We start from the raw sequence: 21,140 nt of genomic DNA on the forward strand, positions 1-21,140 counted from the left end.
AAATGTGAGGGGAAAACAGAGGGCCCCTTCTTTCACCTGCCCCATATTAATCATGGTACTGTTTGCACTGAGAGCATAGACACTGTGGCAGCACAGATGGGAGGCTGCTTGGGACTTGCAGGTTTTGCAGGACTTGCTATTGCCCTCACTGTTCTCTCACACAGGGTAGTAGGACAACTGTCCCCGCGTTACGATGTATCCTTGTTACTAGAGGTACTTCTGCAATGACAAAAGGCTTAGCTAGCAGCTGGAAGAGGACCTAAAGCAAGCACTTCATGGCTGCTAGTGGGCGATGTGGGACAAAATGTTCCCTGTGGGGAAAAAATACTTGCATATCACAAACTATCTCAGATGTGACAGTTCAATGTCAGTGCTTGAATCACACTATATAATTTAAAATAGCACAGGGACAGCCTGGTACATTATATTAATTAATAATAATAAAAAGTAGAAAATCTGTCTAGAATTTATTTATGCTTCTAGCATTCCATGCCTAGGCCTTAGGTATAGAAAACTTAATTAGAAAATGAGAGTTTAACTGAAATTCAGTCACCACAACCATCAGTTCCAGGAGCTTGGGATCACCATGAATAACACAGTGAGAAAATTATGAAGGGAAGCAGCACACACAGATGTTCGCCATTTTCCTTTTTCTTCACTATAATAAACATATCTAAAGTCTATTTACAGTTCTGCTAAACTAAAAACTGCAAAAATATTTGACAGAATTGTATCACTCTGTAAGCCTAACCTAGAAGTGGACTTGTTACTACATTCCAATTGCTGAAACATGCTGTGATTACATACCTGTCCCATCATGGTCTCCTTATACTGTTTTTTCTGTGTTACTTTGATTGGAGGCAATTTTGTCACGGCTGACACCAAAAAATTCATTAGAATGTCCTCACAATTGGCCAGTTGGTCCACCATATTCTTTAGGCTGGCAGGCAGGTAATGAGTGTACAGGTAGTGATAATATCTGGAAACCAACAGCAGTGTTATTAATACAAGTCACTGGGCTTTCAGGTATCACAAGCTCCAGGAAATTTCTATCTCATCTGAGACACAAGTTTTGTACTCAACTCCCAATATACCAATTCCTTTCTTTGGTCTCACCCTCCGACAAGAAGGGAAAACAAATCAGTTTCTCATCAAGACAGAGAAAGGAGAAACAGAACATGAGCCTTTTTTGCAACCAGGTTGAAAGAAACAGTGTGGGCCTAAGCATCAAGATAATGGACAAGTAGGAAGGAGAGCCCCACAGTGCTATAATGTTATAGACAACACCAATGAATTCATCCTCCATATTTTCTTTCCAAACTGTTCAGTTGGAAAGAACTCTACTAAAACTGCCCTACTGCTGTTCTTTTATTGCTGAAATTACTCTCCTTTGGGTCTATACCATTCCCTGTGGATGGTCTTCTCCTTCTCAAGGATGCGGATTAGAGACTCCAGAATTTTCTTTTTCTTTAAATGTAGAGAGGATTTTGGTCTGCTGAAGTTCTAATACATAGGTTTTCTCCAACATGCTGCAATATGCTGAGCTGTGACATGCCCATTGTACTACATTTCTAGGGTAGCCAGAAGACTTTGCAGTCTGCAGCTGTCAGCCAACACACACTCAGAGCTGGTCTGGAAGTAACCTCCTTTCTGCTACGCTACAGGCCATTCAGCCAAGCAGCTTAATGAATTCAGGAACTCTTTGAAGTGTGTAATTCCTGATGTTAAAAAGAGCAGTCTGACTGCCTCAAAACACAAGTGACTTCAAAGAGACCCAACAAGTGCAATAATGATTACCAGATCCCCAGAGCTAAACCAAGAACTTAAATTATTACCCCATAAAAAGTAGACCCACTTACTATCTTCCCATTTTTTTCCCTCCCCGGAAGAATGTTCTTCACACCCCACCCCCAACCCCTCTTTACTATTTTGTTTCATACAGAAGAAGGATAGCAGATGCTCTGGGTTCTTACTTGTGGTAAATAGCAGCTCCTGTCAATACCATGGAATAGTCATTAGTCCATTTGGAGGTATACCCCCACCTCTCCTTAGTGTTGTCCCAGAAGTGACTGCGTGCAGGGTACCCTACAATCCTCTCTGGAAAGCTCTGCCAAACTGTAAAGGCAAAATCCACCTGTGGACAAAGGTACAGGCCAAATGAATACCGAAACTGTTTCAACAAATGTCAACAAAACAAAATACTACCTTGCCACTAATTCGCAATTCAAAATCTTGGAACTGTTGCAAAACATTAATTCTGTGTATTCATCAGTAAATTAAACTGACTGCTTGACATCTTGCCCTATAATTATGCACATTTTAATGGTTCCTGTTAAAGGGAGTCTAGAGCATCACAGCATTACATTAACATTTTCAAGCTTGCCCTTTACATATCAAACCTTTTCAAGTTACAGAAAGAATGGGTGTAGGTGCATGCATTTTCACCACGATGCAACACCAAAGGGTAATAGCCATGTGGAAACTGAAAGTTTTGCACATCTTTGTGCATTGCACCTACCATTTTATCACTGTTGACACAGAGTTTGGAAAATCAGCAGTCAAATGCTTTAAGTGGTAAAGGTGGCTCAGTGAGAATAAAACAGACACTCAGTGAGGAGTCCCTTTATATTTTCCAACTGTTTTGAGCTTTCTGAAGACCATGTTGGTCATACTTTTAAAACTGTCTATATGACCAAAAAAGGTTCAACATACAGCTTAATAAAGAGGAAGACAAAACTCCCATTTAGTTAAATGGCATAAGGAACCTAAACTTTAAGAAAAATGCTTTATATTGTAGGAGCCACATGAGCACGTCAAATGCTGCCAATGGCATTTTTTTTTATTGTCTTGCTGTAATTATTTTAATAACTCAAATCTCTGAGAATTGAGACATGACAGAACATTGCTACCCCATCATCCTACCAAACAAAATCTGGTGCTTTTAGGAAAGGGATGATCGGGGTAGTTTGCAAAAGGATGGTCAGCATTATATTTGAAAAGAATTTGGTACAAATACATAAGGAAAGATTTTATCATTGGTTGGCAGTCCCTCCCCTTCAAATTACATTTTGGAGCTCAAGCTAGACTGAAATTTTGTAAGAGTTATACACAATTCTAATTGTCCTAGTCAAACCCCAAAAAAAAGAGGGCTTTGTTTCTGCACTGCACATTAGGTTCCCCTCAGTACCAGAGGGACCTAAAACTTTGCTCAAAAATGTTTGAAAAGCGTTCCAAGAATGCAAAGTTAAGGGTGTAGAGGTTAGATAAAGAATAGCTGCTCTGAGAACAGTCCCATTTTGTGTTGATTACTGTCAGACTTCTCACATTTGCAAGTGTTTTTATGAAACAGAAGAGTCGCACATGGACTGAAGTACAAAGTCAGGGCCTGGTTATTTTCTTTAAAGTTGTTTCAAGGAATCTGAGGCCAACTAGAAAGACAATGTGCACAAACCAGTTACCGTTGTGATAGTTCTGATCTCATCCAAATCAATACCACATGAAAGAACTGGAGGGATTTTTTCCCTATAAAGGCCTTTCCCATAAAACGCGACATCTGTTTTCTCTAGAGAAGTATGAGAATCTCAAACTTTAATAAATAATAAAGCTGTTGCTCCCAGTGCCCTCTCTTGTGCTTTCAACTATCTGCCCTTGCACTAGGGAGATGCACTAAAGCAACCACCCTAAGAGAAAACTCCCTTTATTAAAAAAGCCCCTCAGATCTCATCCTATGTAATTTCCAGCAGCACTGCCACTTTCAGCTGATCAGCAGGAAAATCCAACCAAGCTGGCAGTCTCTTAAACCTCTGCATCACAACCCACGCTGGTTTCTAATGACTTCCCACGCACACACCCCTCTGTGCGTGTGGAACAGCTCTTCTCACAGAACAGTTACGCACCGCCCTGTTGAGAATGGAAAACCTTTACTACGCCGAGATCGGACAGTCTGGAGGATGAGCTTGGTGACTGCTGCTCTCAATGGGATTATGATTGTCTTTGAACACGTTTCTAAATTGCCTTTTCTGGGCCTTGAAGATGTGCCACAACAACCCTCCATGAGCAGCTAGTTTCAAAGGAAATGCCACATCACATTTGCGTAAGCTGTACTGTGGGGGAAGCGAAGCAATAGGGAGGCCCCCCACCTCTTCATGAAGAGCCACCAAGCAGAGCTGCTGGTGCTGGCACCTTGGCAGAGACATGCCGGAGCTGCAAGGTGGGTTCTAGCAACAGCTGGCCAGCTGGTTCTGTCTGCAGAACAGGGACCAGGGGGCTCATAGAGCAAATACCCACTGCACAAACACACAGGATCAGCTGCAAGTTGCTCACAGGAGCAACAAAGAAAACAAAGCAAAGCAACAAAGCCACAAAGAAAAGTGTAGGTTGTCTCACACAACAACAAGTATTTGTGCTTCAAAGTGTTTAGGGTAAAACACGGCCAAGCTGAATGAGAAACACTGTTTATTTCATATGTTTCCCAGAAGCCTGAATTACTCTGAAGTTTGGAGGATGCCCAGTTAAAACAAAACAAAGCCCCAAATCCTCATGGAAGCCACAGGGTGGATTGCTGTAAATATGCCCTCAGTGCAATGAAGTCCCTTAGAGGTATTACCATGATCCCCAGGGCAGCTGAGATGGGACTCTTCATCCTAAGCAACAACCTTAGGAAGTCCAGCCCAAGGATAAATGCCTTTTATTGCTCTGGGGTTTCCTTGGGCTCTGCAGGGCTTTGCACACAAGTGCTTTGGCAGTAGCCGTATTCTTCCTCATCTAGCAGAAACTACCAAGGTTTAACACTGGTATCAAACAGATTCAATGTCAACTATTTCTTTCACTTGTGAAGCGAAAGAGGGTACTGTGGCTGTTTCTGGAGCAGTCTAACCACAGCACAACCTCTGTGCAGGGGAGAAGAGCAGTTGCAGTCTCATCCATTTAGAACAAATCCAGTAACATCTTAGGGTATATAGCAGTGACTGAAGACTAATGTTACGCATTTTTTCACTGACATATAAGTAGTGGCAGCATCAGTGAAAGATCCCCATCACTGGCAGAAACGCATTTTTATTAAGGTGAAGTGGGGAGAGGGGAATGACCATGAACATGGGGGAAAAAAAGGGAAAACAAAAGAAAATCGAGTTTTTCAAGCTATTCCCTGGCCATCATTAATAATGTATTTCCCAAATATTGCACTCTATATAAACTGTCATCAGTTTCCCTTGTGGTTCTCAGAAAGAGGTTCTAGAAATCAATACTCATCCCAGTTGTAAAAATTGGTTTTCCGCAGTATTTTTCTTTTCTTAGTGCTATCTTGCTCTTGGCACAAACACTCAAGCACCTAAACTAGCAAAGATCTCCAATTTTATGGGCTGACACAACGGGGAAAGAGTATTCCTCAGTGAAATCCTGCACTAGGGTGGCAATGCTGTCTTTTGGAGTGATAGCAGTCCCCTGCTGCTGACAACCCTTCCTCCTCCACCTACATCCTACTGATTATGTGGGGGGGAAGCTACCCCAATCAGAAAAGTGAGAACAGAATATTAAAGCTGACTGCTCCTGGCTGCCTACACCCGCCTGCAGCTATGTTACTAAAATAATAGAGAACGGAAGAACCATATGCTAATGATGAGCCAATTAACCAGGGCGAAAAGCTCCTCTGACGGCAGGCAGTGGCAGGGTTGCTGAAACAAGTGCAACACGTTAAATCTGAGGAGTGTAGCAGGAAATCTTGTAACATTTTCTCACTGGCAAAGCCAAGAGAAGAGCATATCTGCTGTGCTCAGGCTGAGCCCAGGAGCCAAGCAGACTCCCACAACGACAGAGACCCCTTACCTCAGTGGTTGAAAGCACGGTGTCCTCATCCAGGCTTAGCACTGCATCTGTCACTATGTTGTCGTAGGGTAGGAAGCGACTGCTCATAACCTGTGGGTATCCAAGGCAGGAAGGGGAGGAAATAAAAATCACTTGAAGGACTCATTTCCAAGGCAAATACTCAGTTTTATTCCTCACTCTTATTTACTCTTGTCTGAAGTACGTGGCATATTTCTGTCTGATGGAAAGGACCCTTCAGCTCAAGAGTGAAGGAATGTCATTTTTGTCACCCCAGAAGTCAGCCTACACCTTCTATCTGAGGAGTAATTTCTGAATAGACCTCCCTCTTTGGAGGAGGCTGCTTTCATTTAGTGACAAACTGCATTGGTCTGTACTGAGAATTAGATGTACCTACAGCTTCTCCAGGGAGGACATTTTCCCTGGTGGCTAGGACTGTCCCCTCTGCTCTCCTACAGGGTGTGATCAAAGATAATCAACACTGAGAAGGACTTTGCAGCCTTCATAAGGTTACACAGCTGGGAAACCAAGGAGCCCAAGCTGCATGTGAAGGATGTAATGCTACCAGGATGGTGCGACATTCTCCATCAGAAAAGGAGAATATGCTAAAGAACTCAAACTGAGCTTTTATCTGCTTGAAGAATTATATAGGTATTGTAGCATGTTAAGAGGTCACATTCTTAAATGGCCTTCCAGTACCTGAAGGGAGCCTGAAAGAAAGATGGAGAGGGATGTTTTATAAGAGTATGTATTGACAAGACAAGGGGGAATGGATTCAAACTGACAGAGAGTAGGTTTAAATTAGGTATTAGGAAAAAATTCTTTACTGTGAGGGTGGTGAGGCACTGTAACAGGTTGCCCAGAGAAGCTGTGGATGACCCATCCCTGGCAGTGTTCAAGGCCAGGCTGCACAGGGCTCTGAGCAACCTGGTCTAGTGGAAGGCTTCTTGGTCCACGGCAGGGGGGTTGGCACTAGATAGTCTTTATAGTCCCTTCCAACTCAAACCATTCTATATACATAAAACCTATATACAGAATAAACTTTTAAAAGATATGGCAGGACAGTCCTCAGAGTAATAGGAAATAGATGGGAAAGCTGGATTGAAAAGATAAAAGCAAGAAATGAAAATCCGTATGGTTTCTTTAGCAGAGTAAATAGCACCTTTTGAGAACTGATGAAGAATAGCAAGGATGCAACACAGTTTGTTTCCCTCATTTGCTAGGAAAAATAGCTTGGTTAGTTACTAGACTTCTTTACCAATTTACTACGCCAAAAACCCACTTCAAAAGTCAACACCAGTAAGAGGAATTCACTGTATGGAAACAGGGACATGGAGAAATTTGACACAACCCTCCTAACAGGACACGGTCAGTTCTACATCCTCTGCAACCTGTTTGGGAACAAGTGTTTGGAATCTATGCCTTGATTCAGAGAAAGATCCGTCTCCATAACCAAGATGTTCACAGTGTCTGTCTGGAGAGCATCCCTTCATCACTATGATGGCCTTGGTCTGGAGAGGCAGGGTTCTGATGAAGAGGTCATCTGGCTGGGGCTGAAGGTTTTGCTTTGTTTACACTAAGATGAAGCAGAGCAAGCGGCCAGCAGGAGACCCATGTTCTCATCCCTGATCTTTTACAGACTGTGCAAAATGACCAAATAGTACAACAGTCAGGACTTGGCAGGTATTTGTTTTATAGCTAAAGTACCCATCTCTAAAATGGGTATTACAATATTTGATTTCAACGGAAGAGTGAAGGTTACGAAAAGGCAGACCTCTGTGATCACCTGCATGGAGTACTGGTGCCTGCCAGTAGACCTCAGCCAAGTTTGGAGATGAAAAGCAGTTCCTTTGTGCAACCTTTGAACTCGGCTGCTCTGGCTCTGCAAGCTTCGTCCAAACAAACAGCTTTCCACGCAAGTAGCCACTTGGCTTACGTTGGGATGTTAGAGGGAAGAGACTGTCCACTATAAACACACCTTTGTGTACTCAGGAGACTCATTTGTAATCTGAACAGTGCCTGGGGCCAATTTCTACAAACACTGTAGAACTGGTCAGAGATTTTCTCTGCTATCTCACCTCTGCAAGTTTCACAAAAAGAAAATAAAAGCACCCAGAACATTCAAAAGGCTCAGAAATCTCTACAACCTTTCTTGGCCCTGCAGGAATTCTCCTGATACTGTTTAAATGGCTAGCTAAGGCCAGAGCATTTAGCTGCTAACCTTGCAGGGCTCTCTTTTCCCTTACTAAGTGACAAGGGGAAAAGACCAAATTACAAATTCAAAATAGAATTGTACAGGCAAAGCAACCAGAAGTTCCCTTTGCCAACACAGAGCTCTGGATCCAGCTGACAGAGACTGCAGAGAGGACCAACTTGAATCTGTTTCAGATTCTAGAAGCACGAAGTCTTGCTTCTCTCAGGCCTGCAGTTGGAAAGGAATCATCCACTTCAGTGTGGATTTTAAAAACCCCTCTTTTCTCATCTGATGGCATCTATTTTGACTTTGTGAAAGTACAAATAAGACGTGTGTTGCACAGCAAGAGATGACATGGTGATTTTGTTCTCACACAGGTGTCCCATGTCCCTTGTCCCTTCCTTTTTTTTGATGGCAGCAGTACCTCACGAGGCAGTAAGAGAAGATGCTTTTCAAAGGCAAGTTTTCATTTTTAAGTCTGCTTTTGAGTCCACAGCTGACACCCAAGTCTTGCATGTGGCTTCCCAGATTCAATGCAGCTGCATCCCTACATTCATGCACTTGCAGAGAGATGGAATCCCTGACAATGGGGTCAGCACTATCTACTCTTGGGGTCACATTTCAAAACTGGGTGCCACTTGTGAATCTCAGATTCAAGGCATTAATTGCCATGCTGATGGTTTCTGAGTGCACAGGGCCCATGCATGAAACACAAACCTGCAACTAAGATGGTACAAAAGGCCAAGGAATAAAAAGGAGCTGTCATTTTGTAGGGAACTACAAAGCTTTCACCAAAGCTGCTGGAAAAATAAATTTCTGTCCTGCTGGAGAATACAGGCAACTTTTACCATGCTTCTCTCCACCTACCTTGCTCTCTCCTTCAATGACTATGACAGGCACAGAAGTGGCAGGCCAGTGGTGTTTGGCTGGGAGGGGTTTATCACAATTCCATAAAACAATAATCTGAAAGAGATTATTGGACCACGATCAGAGACCTTTGTGGCAACGTTGTCCATACTCTAAGGTCTCAGATCTCCAGACAGACATGTTAAATTCAAGTTAGGAATTTCAAAATCAAAAGCAATGATACAAATCTGTATAAAAATAACACTTCCTACATTAATTTCACCCAATCTGACTACTTACAATATATATCCTCTCAGGCAAATATAGGCTGGATAGGAACTTGGAAGTCTCTATCTCAGCCACTTCATACAGATGTCACTGATTTACTGTGGCTCTCATTAAAGGCAAAACCCGTTGTGAAACTCTGCTGCAAGAGGGTGCTCCTACTGAACTCCCCAGGATTTTTTTTAGAGAAGCCAAAATCCTGGCACTGATGAGATTAAGAGTCACAGTGGGAGGAAGGAAGATCATGTAGCTGCTTTTGAGGCATAGACATCCTTTTGCAGTTTGCAGCACACACAATGCTGATCTTTAAAGTGCACTCATTATTTTACCTGTCTCATGTAACAAAGGGTTTAATTACTATCTCTATTCCACTCCCATTATACTCAGAATTTTTATTTCCCATGCATGTAGGTCACAGACAGTAGAAATCTCAGAGGAAAGAAACATCAGAATTAAAACAGGGCGTTGAAACAGGGCTGAGTCACTAGGCTCCTCACTCCTGGCAGAGTGGTTTGTCTCTGCTGTGACTGACAGCGAAACAGTGCTGCTTACCTGTGCACAGTACTGGGACTTGGCTACAGCAACCAGGAGTTTCAGCACAGGCTGAGATTGGGAAACCAGGGGAGTTACTGCGTGAATAACGGCAGTGAATGTGGAAAGAGGCTTCAGACCTGAAGTGAAGAGATACACATTCAGTAAAGACAAAATCGCCCCAGTTACTACAGATTAAAGGACTTTGGGGATGGAAAAAACAATCTGCATTTAATGCAAACCTTGCCAGGTTTTTTTAGGTCATCTCCCTTCATCTCAGATACCAGATGCTTCAGAGGAGATCACATTTCCCTTTAACTCCCACTCTGTGCATTTAACTTCCACTCTGAAATACCGGACTCCAAGACAATGATTTCCTTTTCTTACTCACTATTTCCACGGATGTCCTGTAATCTCTTTCTTTTATCCAGTTTGTCCCACAATATTGACATCTAGTTTGTTCAGCCAAATGTCTTTCTTGACACAGGCTGTTTTGCTGCCTGGCTCTGGGTGCTTGATGCTTTTTACAGATTATCTCCACAAATTCCAGAAGCTTGTTCAGTTTCCTCAGTTCCATTACAGCCTCTGTCAGATTTTTGCTTTTTCTGCGGTGATTCCTATCCACATGCATCTTCAATTTCCTCCTGAGCTGATAATTCTGCTTGCATCCTTGCCTTCCATTTTTAAATTTTTGTCTTGCTATGATTTCCCTTTCTGCCTGGAATAACACATCCTACTGGTGCCTACCCTTCTTTACTGCTCTCAACCTCATCTAAATTCATCTGTGTGGGGTCATAGTCATTTTTCATAAAAATTACCACTTCTACTCCCTTTTCTAACACAGTAACTGTCAATTTTTAGCAGGTGAGCAGTACAGATCCACACACGTGGGATGGCACAGGCTGAGCCAAAAATAGCAGCACTCTGGTAAGCAGGATCCCTTCAGCCTGAAGGAACAATCGCCTGCAGAACTCATTGTTCAAGCTCTGCTTCAGGAAAAAGCCATGAAGCTAAGCCCTATTCATTCCTTCTAGCGGGATCCATATGAAGACACATAGTATGGAGAATAAATCCATACCAAGTGTGCACCCCAATAACAAGTGTCACGGGTAAATTACCACTTTTCCAATTTGCCAAGCACAAATAAACAAAGAAAGGAAAAAGCTATTCCTCTTATGTCCCCTCAGGCTATGAATGGGTCAGCAACTCAGGCATTAATTACCAGCAACTGAAAAGTATGAAGGAACATAGATTTTTTTTTTTTTAACAATCTTTGCAAGCAAGAGGCACATGATGCATGTTGATGAGTCAGAGATGTTCCAGTCTACAGTGGGCAGGGAAGATTGAGACAGGATAAACGAAAGGCATCATTAACTAGAAATGAATGGTAAGTCACTTGGCACATGCTACTCAAAGACAAAACTTCAAAATTCCACTAGAAATTCCAGATGCTACTACATTATAGCAAGGATTCACTCACCAAGATTAGCATAGTAGTAAGGAAAATCTCCCAGATATGAGGAATACTGTGGCAGTACAAATAACCCTCCAGGATGTTTGTTCCATATTAAGCTGTTACGTGATATGTGCTTAAATATTCTGTCCTGAATAATCTGGAAAACAAGAGAAGTAATGATTTTTAAATAGAATGTTACAGTCACTGGTAGGAGCTTCAGGGACTCCAGCTGACTGGAATCATCACCCATTTTGCAAAAAGCTGAGGCACACAAATTACTAGACATTCCTCCTTGATCTCTCTTAAAAGGACTCAGAACCTGCACACTCTGACACCACTTCAGCAGCTCAGGCTTTGTGCCATAGGTTTCAGAGCACCTCATTAGTCTCTCTAGACATGGGGACCATACAATTTATTGCATTTTGTATTTCAAGTCAAATATTTTGTCTATTTGAATATCTTAGCAGTTGTAAGCCTGATTAGTTCATTGTCAGCTTTACTATCCAGAACTCACAGAAGAAAATTATTTGAAGATGGCATTAAAAAGCTAGGTAATACTTTGAGATAATAAGAGTATTCAAAATCAAAAAGACTTTCAGCAGATCAGGCTGCACTAATTATTAATTTTTGCTTAATTATAAAGGGATATTAGCATTCAGATACATCACTGATTCCATGCCTCAGTTCTGTAACAGTTCCTTGTTGGATGGAACAGAAGATCTTTTCACGACTACTGTTTGACTCTGTAGAGGACCAAAACCAGAGAATGCAAGATTTTTAAGGTCAGAACAGATTGCTAGGTCATCTACTTTATCATCTAGAATACCAAAAGCAAAAAAAGAAAAAAATATACCATGCTGTACAATTAGTATGTATTTATGAAACTAATTACAGTTGCTTCACATCAGATGCCTGATTGCAGGAACAAGAGTGGTTCTTACACTGATGGGAAATTCTTTAAACTTCCTGCAAAGGCATAACAAGATTCAGTGGTGGGAATCTCTAACAGGACAAATTCAGCCTCCAAAAGGTGCAACTTTCTAAGTGCAGTACACTCTTGAGCCCAATGTTCTTACAGATTTCCCTTCCCTCGGAGCATTAGAAGTTGGCAGGTCTGGAGATGGGATGCTGCAAAGGGCCAGTGGGTGGTGAAGGATGAATTTTCCCCCAAGCGGGCTAAGCAGGAATGCCTTGCCTTCTTCTGCCGCTCATCTTTTGTGATCTCCCAAGGAGGTTTTCACGTAACTGGCAGTTTATGCAGTGCACAGGGCTCGAGTGCCAAGAACATGTTGGTTGTCCTAACCTAATGACTCTGGCCTTAACATAGGTGTATAGGGTGAAACTTCATGTCTCTGAAGCTGGACTGAAGTGTAGGAAAACCAAAAAACAAGCAAAAAGACCCACCACAAGCAGAACAAAAGAAGCTGCTGGAGTCTGAACAAGGTAAAATCTCTGTAAGCTGCTGAGTTCAGGGACATTTGGTCAATACATGAATAAGTGCTGCCACAAGCAGTGGTTTTCCTCGAATTTCTGATTGCCATGACAAGAAAAGATTAAAACACCAGTTACATTGCGCCAGACAATCCAGTGCTGGTGGCAATACATGAACTGCTAAACTGGGGCAGATGTTAAATGCATGCTTGTCTGAATTTTGCCTACAGCCAATTACCATAGCTAATATGCAGTAATTCACTCACATGAATAAGTTAATTTAACTTTTTTTTTGGAATAACAGACTTAGGACTGTAATGCCATCACTGACAAGAATGTATCTGAATATTTCTAGTTGAAAAGTTAGGTGTATCAGTTGTCGGATCTCCCATGTGGCAGTGGGGACAGGAAAAAACACAGACAATGACTGCTGTTTACCCACCTGCAAGTTATGCCACTAAACAAAAGAGAAAACCTGTAAAGTATTTATTTTTGAGTGTTTACCACAAAGCATAAATACTACAGCTCCTCCATCTTGCTTTCTCAGAACTGGGGCACAATCGGATAAGGAGAAGTCTGCAAATGTACGTGGCCAGGAGGTTTCCATAGACGGTGGAGTTTTCCAGGGCACTGGTAGCCAACAAGGCTGCAGGGGAAACACACGGCTCATGTTCAATGCGCCTCAACGCGCCTCAGTATGCCTGGAACCAGCACAGCTCCAGCACGGGGCAGGGCCTCACTGCCACTGCAGCACAGGCTGCTTTCAGAGCAGTCAGCACCACAAACCTCACCGGCCTGGTTCTGCATCCTCCTGGGGAGCTGGGGAGCTGGTTCACCACAGTCAAAAAATGGATCACTAATTTATCACTCCCCTCGGTCTACATAAGAAACCTAGCTGTCTGTCAGGATAGAGGGGGAAAAAAGTAAACTTGGCAGAAAAAGAACTAAGAAGTGTAAAAAGATGACATGGAGGACACCAAGGAATTAAAAAGCAGAGTGTACAGTGTTGCACATATTGCAGAGACAGAATCTACATGGTCTTTCCAATGACGAGGCATGACAGGAGGTTTAATAAGAGAAGAAAGGGGTTAGGATCTTTGGCAAGATCTCCTTTTTCTTTTTGGAATGCATTAATAGTCCAATATTTTTGTCTCACTCATCTTCACACTTCAAAAAGTTCACATATTGCCTTAATCATTGTTGCTTTTCAACAGGCCCTAGCCAAGCATCCAACACTGCTTGTCTGTACTTTGTGCTGTCTCCCTCCCCTCCTCTTCTGGAGTGGAGGACTGAGCACGCTGTGCAGGGATGTTCTGGGTTTGTTTCCAGAGAAAACCAAGCTGAAGAAGCGCAGTTACCCTGGAGCCTGCATCCGATGGTGCCTGCAGCAGCCCTTTGCTGCACTGCCCGTGCTCCCACTCACCAGCCTGCAGCAGACACTCAAGAGCACCACTGCCTAACCCACACCTTGTCCAAGGCACTGGGCAACTCCTCTGTGCCTGCCACTGGGGGTTGCTGGCCAACTGATTCAAACATCTTATTTTGGACTATGAGCTGTGTGGCTTAGGCCACTGTGCTGGGGTAGAGTTAATTTTCTTCACAGTGGCTGCAATGGGGCTGTGTTTTGGATTTGTGCTGAACACAGGGTTGACACTACAGAAATGTTTTTGTTATTGCTGAGCAGGGCTTGCACAGAGCCAAGGCCTTTTCTGCTTTTCATACCACCACACTGGCAGGGAAATTGGGGGTTTCTGGGAGGTTGGGAGGAGACACAGCCAGGACAGGTGACCCAAACTGACCTAAGGGAAATTCCAGACCATATGACATCATGCTCAGGGTTTAAAATGGGGGGAAGAAGGGGGAAGAAGGAGGAAGAGGGAGACATTTGGCGTTATGGTGTTTGTTTTATCAAGTCACCATTACACGTGATGGGGCCCTGCTCTCCTGGAAATGGCCAAACACCTGCCTGCCCCCGGGAAGCAGTGACTTAATTCCTTGTTTTGCTTCACTTTTGTACGCAGCTTTTGCTTTCCCTATTAAACTGTCTTTATCTCAACCCATGAGTGTTCTGGCTTTTACCCTTCCAGTTCTCTCCCTGATCCCGCTGGTGGGAGAGTGAACGAGCGGCTGCCTGGGGCTTGGCTGCTGGCTGGGATTAAACCACAACAGCCACCACGTGCTGTGAAATGATCAAGGAACTTAAAATGTGATTCCAGAGGTATGAAGGATAAAGGCTGTGATGTCCTTGCAGACATCTGATTTGGTGCAGACTTCTTCTGTGGTGATATCCTCAGACATAGACATACACTGGCTCTGCAGTTAGCAGGCAAGTGATTATTCTGATGGTATCTAGAACCGTCAGAGCACTCTGACACAACAGTATTACAACAGAAGATGGATCACATCCACCAAAAAAAAAAAATCCTGCTAGGAATTTTCTTCCAGGCATTATATTTTAAGAAGAGGATACACTGCTTGCAGGTTTCAGACAACAAAAGTTCCTCTCAACTGTTTTACTCCTTTCCTAAGGAAAGTTAACTTGGGACTTTACTTAGGCAAGTTGAAATGTGAAATGAATATCTGTTCATAACAGAATCCCTCTTAGCTGTCTCAAAAGACTGAGAGTCCTGAAATAAAATACAATTTAAAAAAAAAATCACAAACCAAAATCAGTCTCCCAAACAAATGAAAAAACGCATAACATAACTTCAACACCAGGGATACATTAATTGGTTTCATTAAACTAAATCTTCCAGGAACACTTCTGTCTTCACTTTGTTTTTTCTGCTCTGAGCAAAAACTCCAGCTTGCTGGTTACCCATCTGCTTCAGCTTTAGAGTTTTTGCTGTCTGTTGGGCTCCTGCAGCCACATGGGCCGATGTGTCTCAAAGCAGCACTAAAAACATGTGTGAGTGCTGGAGTTAGATGTGATGGACACCAAGGCTGTGGGAGCTGCAGGTTATGTCCCCTGGAGTCCAGCCCCAGCACAGGCAGGAGAGGGGCAGTGGGGAGAGCTGTGTGCTCCTGTCCTTTTAGCAATCCCTACCAACAACAGGGCACATGCAGGGAAGGGGCAGATGATGCATGAGCCACCTGATGGTCCCTGGGAGCACTTCTGTAAGGGTTAATTAAATTGTGAGCAATGGCACATGGTCTTCCACCTTTGTGATCTGATCCTGGTGTGGGCTGTGATCATTATCACTACCGCATCAGTGCTTATGAGGAGTTTGACAATGAAGTTGCCAATGGGCAGCACAGATGAAGATATGCTCTTCTGAGGGCAATGGGAGCGTTGTGAGCTCCTGAGCTATGCCAGGGGCTCTGCAAATGTTCCCTGCCTGGTGTTCTTCACTGGCATGGAAAAACCTAAGGGACTGACTTCCAGCAGCTGGAGGTGGATCAGCCATGGGCACTCATTTGCAGTTTTCAGGGGGAAGCAGGCAGACCAGGAAATGTGGAGCCTTAACAAGTGTGCATTACAACTGTGCACAAAGACAGGTGCAATTGCAGAAGCATTAGCATAAGACGAATACATTTGCACCTACAAAGTGAGCTCCTTTCAGTGGTACAAATGTGTCAAAAAGTCATGTGAAAAATTGCAAAACAGTTAGAAAAGAAACCTGCTTTTGAAAGTGCAGCCTGGGTCCTACTTCTGAAGAGGCTTTCATCTTTCCTCTGTCTCTGAATTCAGAAAGGATTCTATCCACATTTGAGATCATCTGTCTCCCCTTTTAATAGCAGTCTAATTACGATTATCTGTTAATAATTTATAAGAATGATCAGGCCTTCCCTTCTCCTGTGTGTGAAGATAAGACACAGCATTTACAAGCCCCCCCCCTTTTCCTTGAGCCAGATCAATAGTCCCATCACAAGGCATCAAAATGTTAAGGAATGGTCAAGGAGGATCCCTACAGTAATATTTTTTCCAAAATGAATTCCAGAAGTGTTTCTTAAGAAATACATTTACTACCAATGACAAGGATAGTGATTCATAAGCCATAAAGCCTTGCAAAGTCAAGATCACACATGACAACTTCTCCATGCATTGGGTAGCTCCCATTTTTCACCGTGTCAGTTTTCTAATGTGGATTCAGATAATGAAGAAAGTATTTCCTTAGGGGAGAAAACTCATCAAGATGCTGAGATTTTTTCCCAGTGACCAATTGCATGTCATGAAAACCAAGGTCTGATACCAGCTGAGGACAGGAGTAGCTGGACAGGTACAGAAACCTTGCTGCTTGGCAAGGTCCCAGACAATTTTTACTCACCTCTAGTGTAGTCAATACAATCTTCTCAACTGAAGAAAAATAAGCCTCCCACAAGAACTGTGTCTGCTGTCTAAGTGCTAGGATTTTATCCTGATGGATAGACCTGATTGTAGAAGGAATCTGTAATACAAGATGTAATACAGTCAGAAGCTTTAGAAACAACACAATCTCAAATTAATATGCCGCTGACAAGCCCTCTCCTCTATTAGCAGGTTATACAGCTTCAGCACTCCTGTCCAATGGAGATGCGTGTCAACAGTTAAAGCCTTGATGTAAAACAAGTAAGACACAACCCTTTATAACCTCTGGTATTGAATATATTATTTTTTTAAAATCTGCTTTCTTTTAGTTTTTAATTGTTTTATGGTCACAAAACCTTGTGGTGTGGCATAGTAAGGAGGTCCTCCATGCACCCCTCATGCTTTTCATCCCACAAAACTCTTTGTGGACTAGTATTTTAACAAGCTAGTACCTGCAGGTCTTAAGAGTTCAATAATCCCCATGCTCCAAGTATATTAACAGGATCTGGAATTGCATTTACCACAGCATGCCAACACTAAGTGTCCCAAGGAAAACATAGCAACACCTTAAGTAAGACTCCCCTTTTTGGGAGCCTGTGGATCGAATTGCATTTCACTAATTACCTTAGGTAGACCTAAGAATAATATCTTCCACTACATCTGTTATTCACAAGGGAAAACAGTACAAATTTTTGCCTTTTTCTCATTAAATCTACACATTAATTGTTGTATAAGTTGCCTTACAAATAAACCCCAAATGGTCCTGCTGCAACACTTTTCCATTAAAAAATGACACTGCTCACTAGATCAGAACGGGAGTGTCTACAAAAGATGTCATTATCTTTTACCATCCCCATGTCCTTCTTGAACCTAAGGTGTGTATGTGCCATTCTTTAACTTAGGACATTGACCAAGGCCTCCAGTACAACTTGGACAATGAGAAGTGACACTATCAAGGGAATTTAACTGAAATTTGCTTTGGTGACAAGGACTAGTCACAGCACCAGAATGGCATTTAGGATATGTTGCTGCTTTGTGCTCATCTTTTTCTAGAAATTAATAGCTGTGCGCTTGCACCTACATTTTTGTGATTTCTAACTGGAATCACAGAATTGTTTAAGTTGGAAAAGACCTCTAAGTTCATCAAGCCCAACCACTAAATTAGGCCAACTTGTTCTCAGACACTCCTTTCTCATAAATCTTTTACCTGAGTCATTAGTTTTAAAAGCAAATACCTGGGCTGTGTATTTGGTCCTTGTGCATTCCAGCTTATTCTGAAGTTTGCCTGCATACCACCACATCCAACCCTTTTCTGACCAAAACACACTCTGCTTATTCCTAAAATACTCTGAGAAGTGGCAGCAATCATTATTTGATTTCAAATATTCCCAAATCAAATTATTTCCTGTGAAACCTCTTTCCTGAAGAAAAACTGTGACTTCAAGAATTTACATGTAAAAAATTTTCACAATAATCAGCAAATTCTTTACTTGCAGAGTTTGCAACCAGGTCTGGACACTTTGTCCATGGCTCCACTGGCTGCAGTGTCAGATGGGCCAATCTTTGCTCTCTCAGCCCTTCACCTCTTAGACCATCATCTTAGAGACACTGCTAATATAGTACAGACTTTGGGCTTATGAGAGAGTTAGCACTGCAGCAAGCCTGAGCAGAAGAAAACGGTCAGATTGTCCAAGATGCTACTTTATGTTCCTTCCCTATAGGCCCTTTAAGTAAAACCTAGGTCTTTAGGTAAAATATTCCCTGCAGAAGTAGTATGAAAGACAGAACCTGAAAATATGTATTAGCACATGTCTTTCCAAGTGATCACATCACTATTCATGATGTGTTCCAGTAAGTAGAAGGATAATAAACATTACCTGCACTGGCTGCACAGATGTGCATTAATCACACCCAGAAACACTATCAGTAGCAAAGACAAGATTCAAGTCACTTTGCAGTGGCAATACAGCATTTTCTCAACAAACATTTCATTGCAATATGTGCAACCTTGTGTGGTGTGTGTGTATACATGTGTAAGTAACCAGTAAAATCAATACTCAATCCTCACTACACCTTTTGAAAGGGAAGGCTGCTCTGACTATGAAGGTTACTGCAAGAAGTTATGATTTTACACACCATACCATGCTTGTGAGTGACAGCAAATACAGTGTCAAGGTTTAAAAAAGCCTTGATGGTGGCTCTGTTACAACAGCTGGAAAGAAAAATCAGGGCTCCCATTTTAAATGCATTTACCTATTCTATTAATCTACTTGTCCAGAAGGACAGGTGGAGAAAATGATGTATTAATACTAATCTGGCATGATTACATTGGAATTATTAGAACTTTAATAAAAGGTCATTTCAGCAATGAGTAGGGGGGAGGGAGAAACCACCCTGCACAAATAAGTGCAGAAAGGCTGGATTAAGCTCTCCCAGTGCTATGATGAGGAGAATATGCAAATAAAAACATCCGAGTTGCTCTCAAACAGGAAATTAAGAACTGTAACATAACAAAAACATTTCCCAGAGCAGACATTCAGGCCCTCTGCCAGCTCTTTAAAAACACTGTTAATACCAGTGCAGTAGCTGTTCAATATGGAAGCAGCTGTGTGAAGTGAACGAATGGCACGTTACCGGAAAACATGAAGATCAGCAAATTATTATTATTTAAAGAGAGACATAATTTTGCTCAGAAAAAATGTGTTGTCCACAAAAGCAAAAATCAAATCGCCCTTTTATATTTGCAGCTTGTATCACACTAAGTAGAACAGGCAGCACATTGTAAGGCTTGCTAAGCCAGCTCTTCACAAATATTTACTTCTTTAGACAAATTAACAGCCATGTAAAGACATTGCAAGAATACTTTGGTTTGGGGTGGCACTACACCTGTACCTTAGAGGGCTTCTCTCTGTGGATGACACTAAATTCAAGGATAAAAAAAAAAAATCCCTCTTAGTGACTACTTTGTGTTTATTCCAGATCTTGTGGATCTCAGCTTCATGCTAGGCAATGGCACTTTGGGGAAACCAATTTTTCAAGAACTTCTTCTAACATCAACTTCTCTGCAGAATTTACAGAATATATTTAGATTGCAAAACCCACTAAGGTAGCTGAAAAAACCCAAAACAACCATAGTGTATTTAAAACCAAAGCAGATGCTGAAAGTAGCAGGGAATTTGTAACTTCTCAGCCCACTTTTGTTCCATGATCTCAAGATCAAAAATAAGTGACATGAACACTGCTTCAGAAAGCAATGCTACGTGGTCCACGCATCAGAAAAGGGACAGATTCTGCTTCCCACCAAATCGTTAGATGTTAACTCCTGCCTGAGAAAATACCTGCTTTCTTGAGGATACTCCTGAGGATAAACTATTTTTTAAGCACTGGAGCAGAATCCACCCTCAAATGTTTTTCCTTTCATCACAGTACCTGGACAGGCCAACCTCAGATTGGCATCCAAGTGCTCCACACCGGAAGAGATTTCATGCTCTTTGCAAAACTAAAAGTCTCCTGCACTTAAGAATGTGGCCTGGTGGCTGCAATGACCTTCAAATCAAATAATGAATGATGTAATATTAAATGAGTTCACAGCCAGTCTGACACATACAATCCCTTCATGATAAAAATTCTTTTACAGCCCTGACCTTTTGGATTCATCTTCCCTGTCCATTTAGATGGTGGCAGAAATAATCAACGCATCTGCTGAAGGCCGCGGTCTCTTTCTTACCTGTAATAACAATCTCTCATCGCCTATGATGGCAGCTTGGTTCCAATCAATCACTTCCGAGAACGGCAACTCCCATCCATTGCTGAGCATGACCGGGACGCAGGCAGCCTGTGGGCACAGAGCACGGCCACCATCAGCAGCTGCCCCACCACCAGGGCAAGCTTCGAGCTTTCCACCAATACCATCACCCCGTTCTCTGCACAAGCTCAGGAGAGGCAACATGGCAAAGAACATCAGAAGCCAGAAGCCGTAGGAGGGCAGCCCAAGTGTTAGTAGTTTTCCATTTTGGGTTTATTCATATGCACTGAAAGGTGGGGTTTGCACAGAGAGTGGCCATTTGTCATCTGGTGCTTACGCTGCCAGATGAGGGCAGAACTGCTCAATGCAGCAGATGGAACACTAGAGAATGTAATACAAAATGATGGACTCTCTCACTGCTTTGTGAACCATTTGGCAAGGAGCAACTTCCCTAATTTTTTTAGTATGTTGCTGACAACCCGAGAGAAAATACAGATCATATTTAACTCCTGAGCACCTTTCTCATGAAGGGGTAAATTCTCTA

General features: G+C 42.4%; 1 protein-coding gene across 2 annotated transcripts in view; it reads right to left on the bottom strand.

The window, feature by feature from the left end:
• The window catches only part of EXT1 (exostosin glycosyltransferase 1), a 179,645-nt gene that overhangs the window by 2,184 nt on the left and 156,321 nt on the right, over positions 1 to 21,140 (bottom strand). The window contains exons 3-10 of one of the 2 annotated variants that reach the window (XM_042035880.1): positions 20,579 to 20,686; positions 16,832 to 16,951; positions 11,157 to 11,289; positions 9,698 to 9,816; positions 8,882 to 8,977; positions 5,824 to 5,913; positions 1,974 to 2,134; positions 808 to 979 (exon numbers count right to left, since the gene is read on the bottom strand). In XM_042035880.1, the coding sequence (XP_041891814.1) occupies positions 808 to 979; positions 1,974 to 2,134; positions 5,824 to 5,913; positions 8,882 to 8,977; positions 9,698 to 9,816; positions 11,157 to 11,289; positions 16,832 to 16,951; positions 20,579 to 20,686 (999 nt within the window). The remainder of the gene's footprint in view (positions 1 to 807; positions 980 to 1,973; positions 2,135 to 5,823; positions 5,914 to 8,881; positions 8,978 to 9,697; positions 9,817 to 11,156; positions 11,290 to 16,831; positions 16,952 to 20,578; positions 20,687 to 21,140) is intronic. The other variant, XM_042035882.1, reaches the window with a different exon arrangement.

Source organism: Corvus kubaryi, unplaced genomic scaffold, assembly GCF_017639235.1.
Source record: "Corvus kubaryi isolate FWS band 111438036 unplaced genomic scaffold, C.kubaryi_AGA036_p1.0 37385, whole genome shotgun sequence".
NCBI classification, from domain to species: Eukaryota; Metazoa; Chordata; class Aves; order Passeriformes; family Corvidae; genus Corvus; species Corvus kubaryi.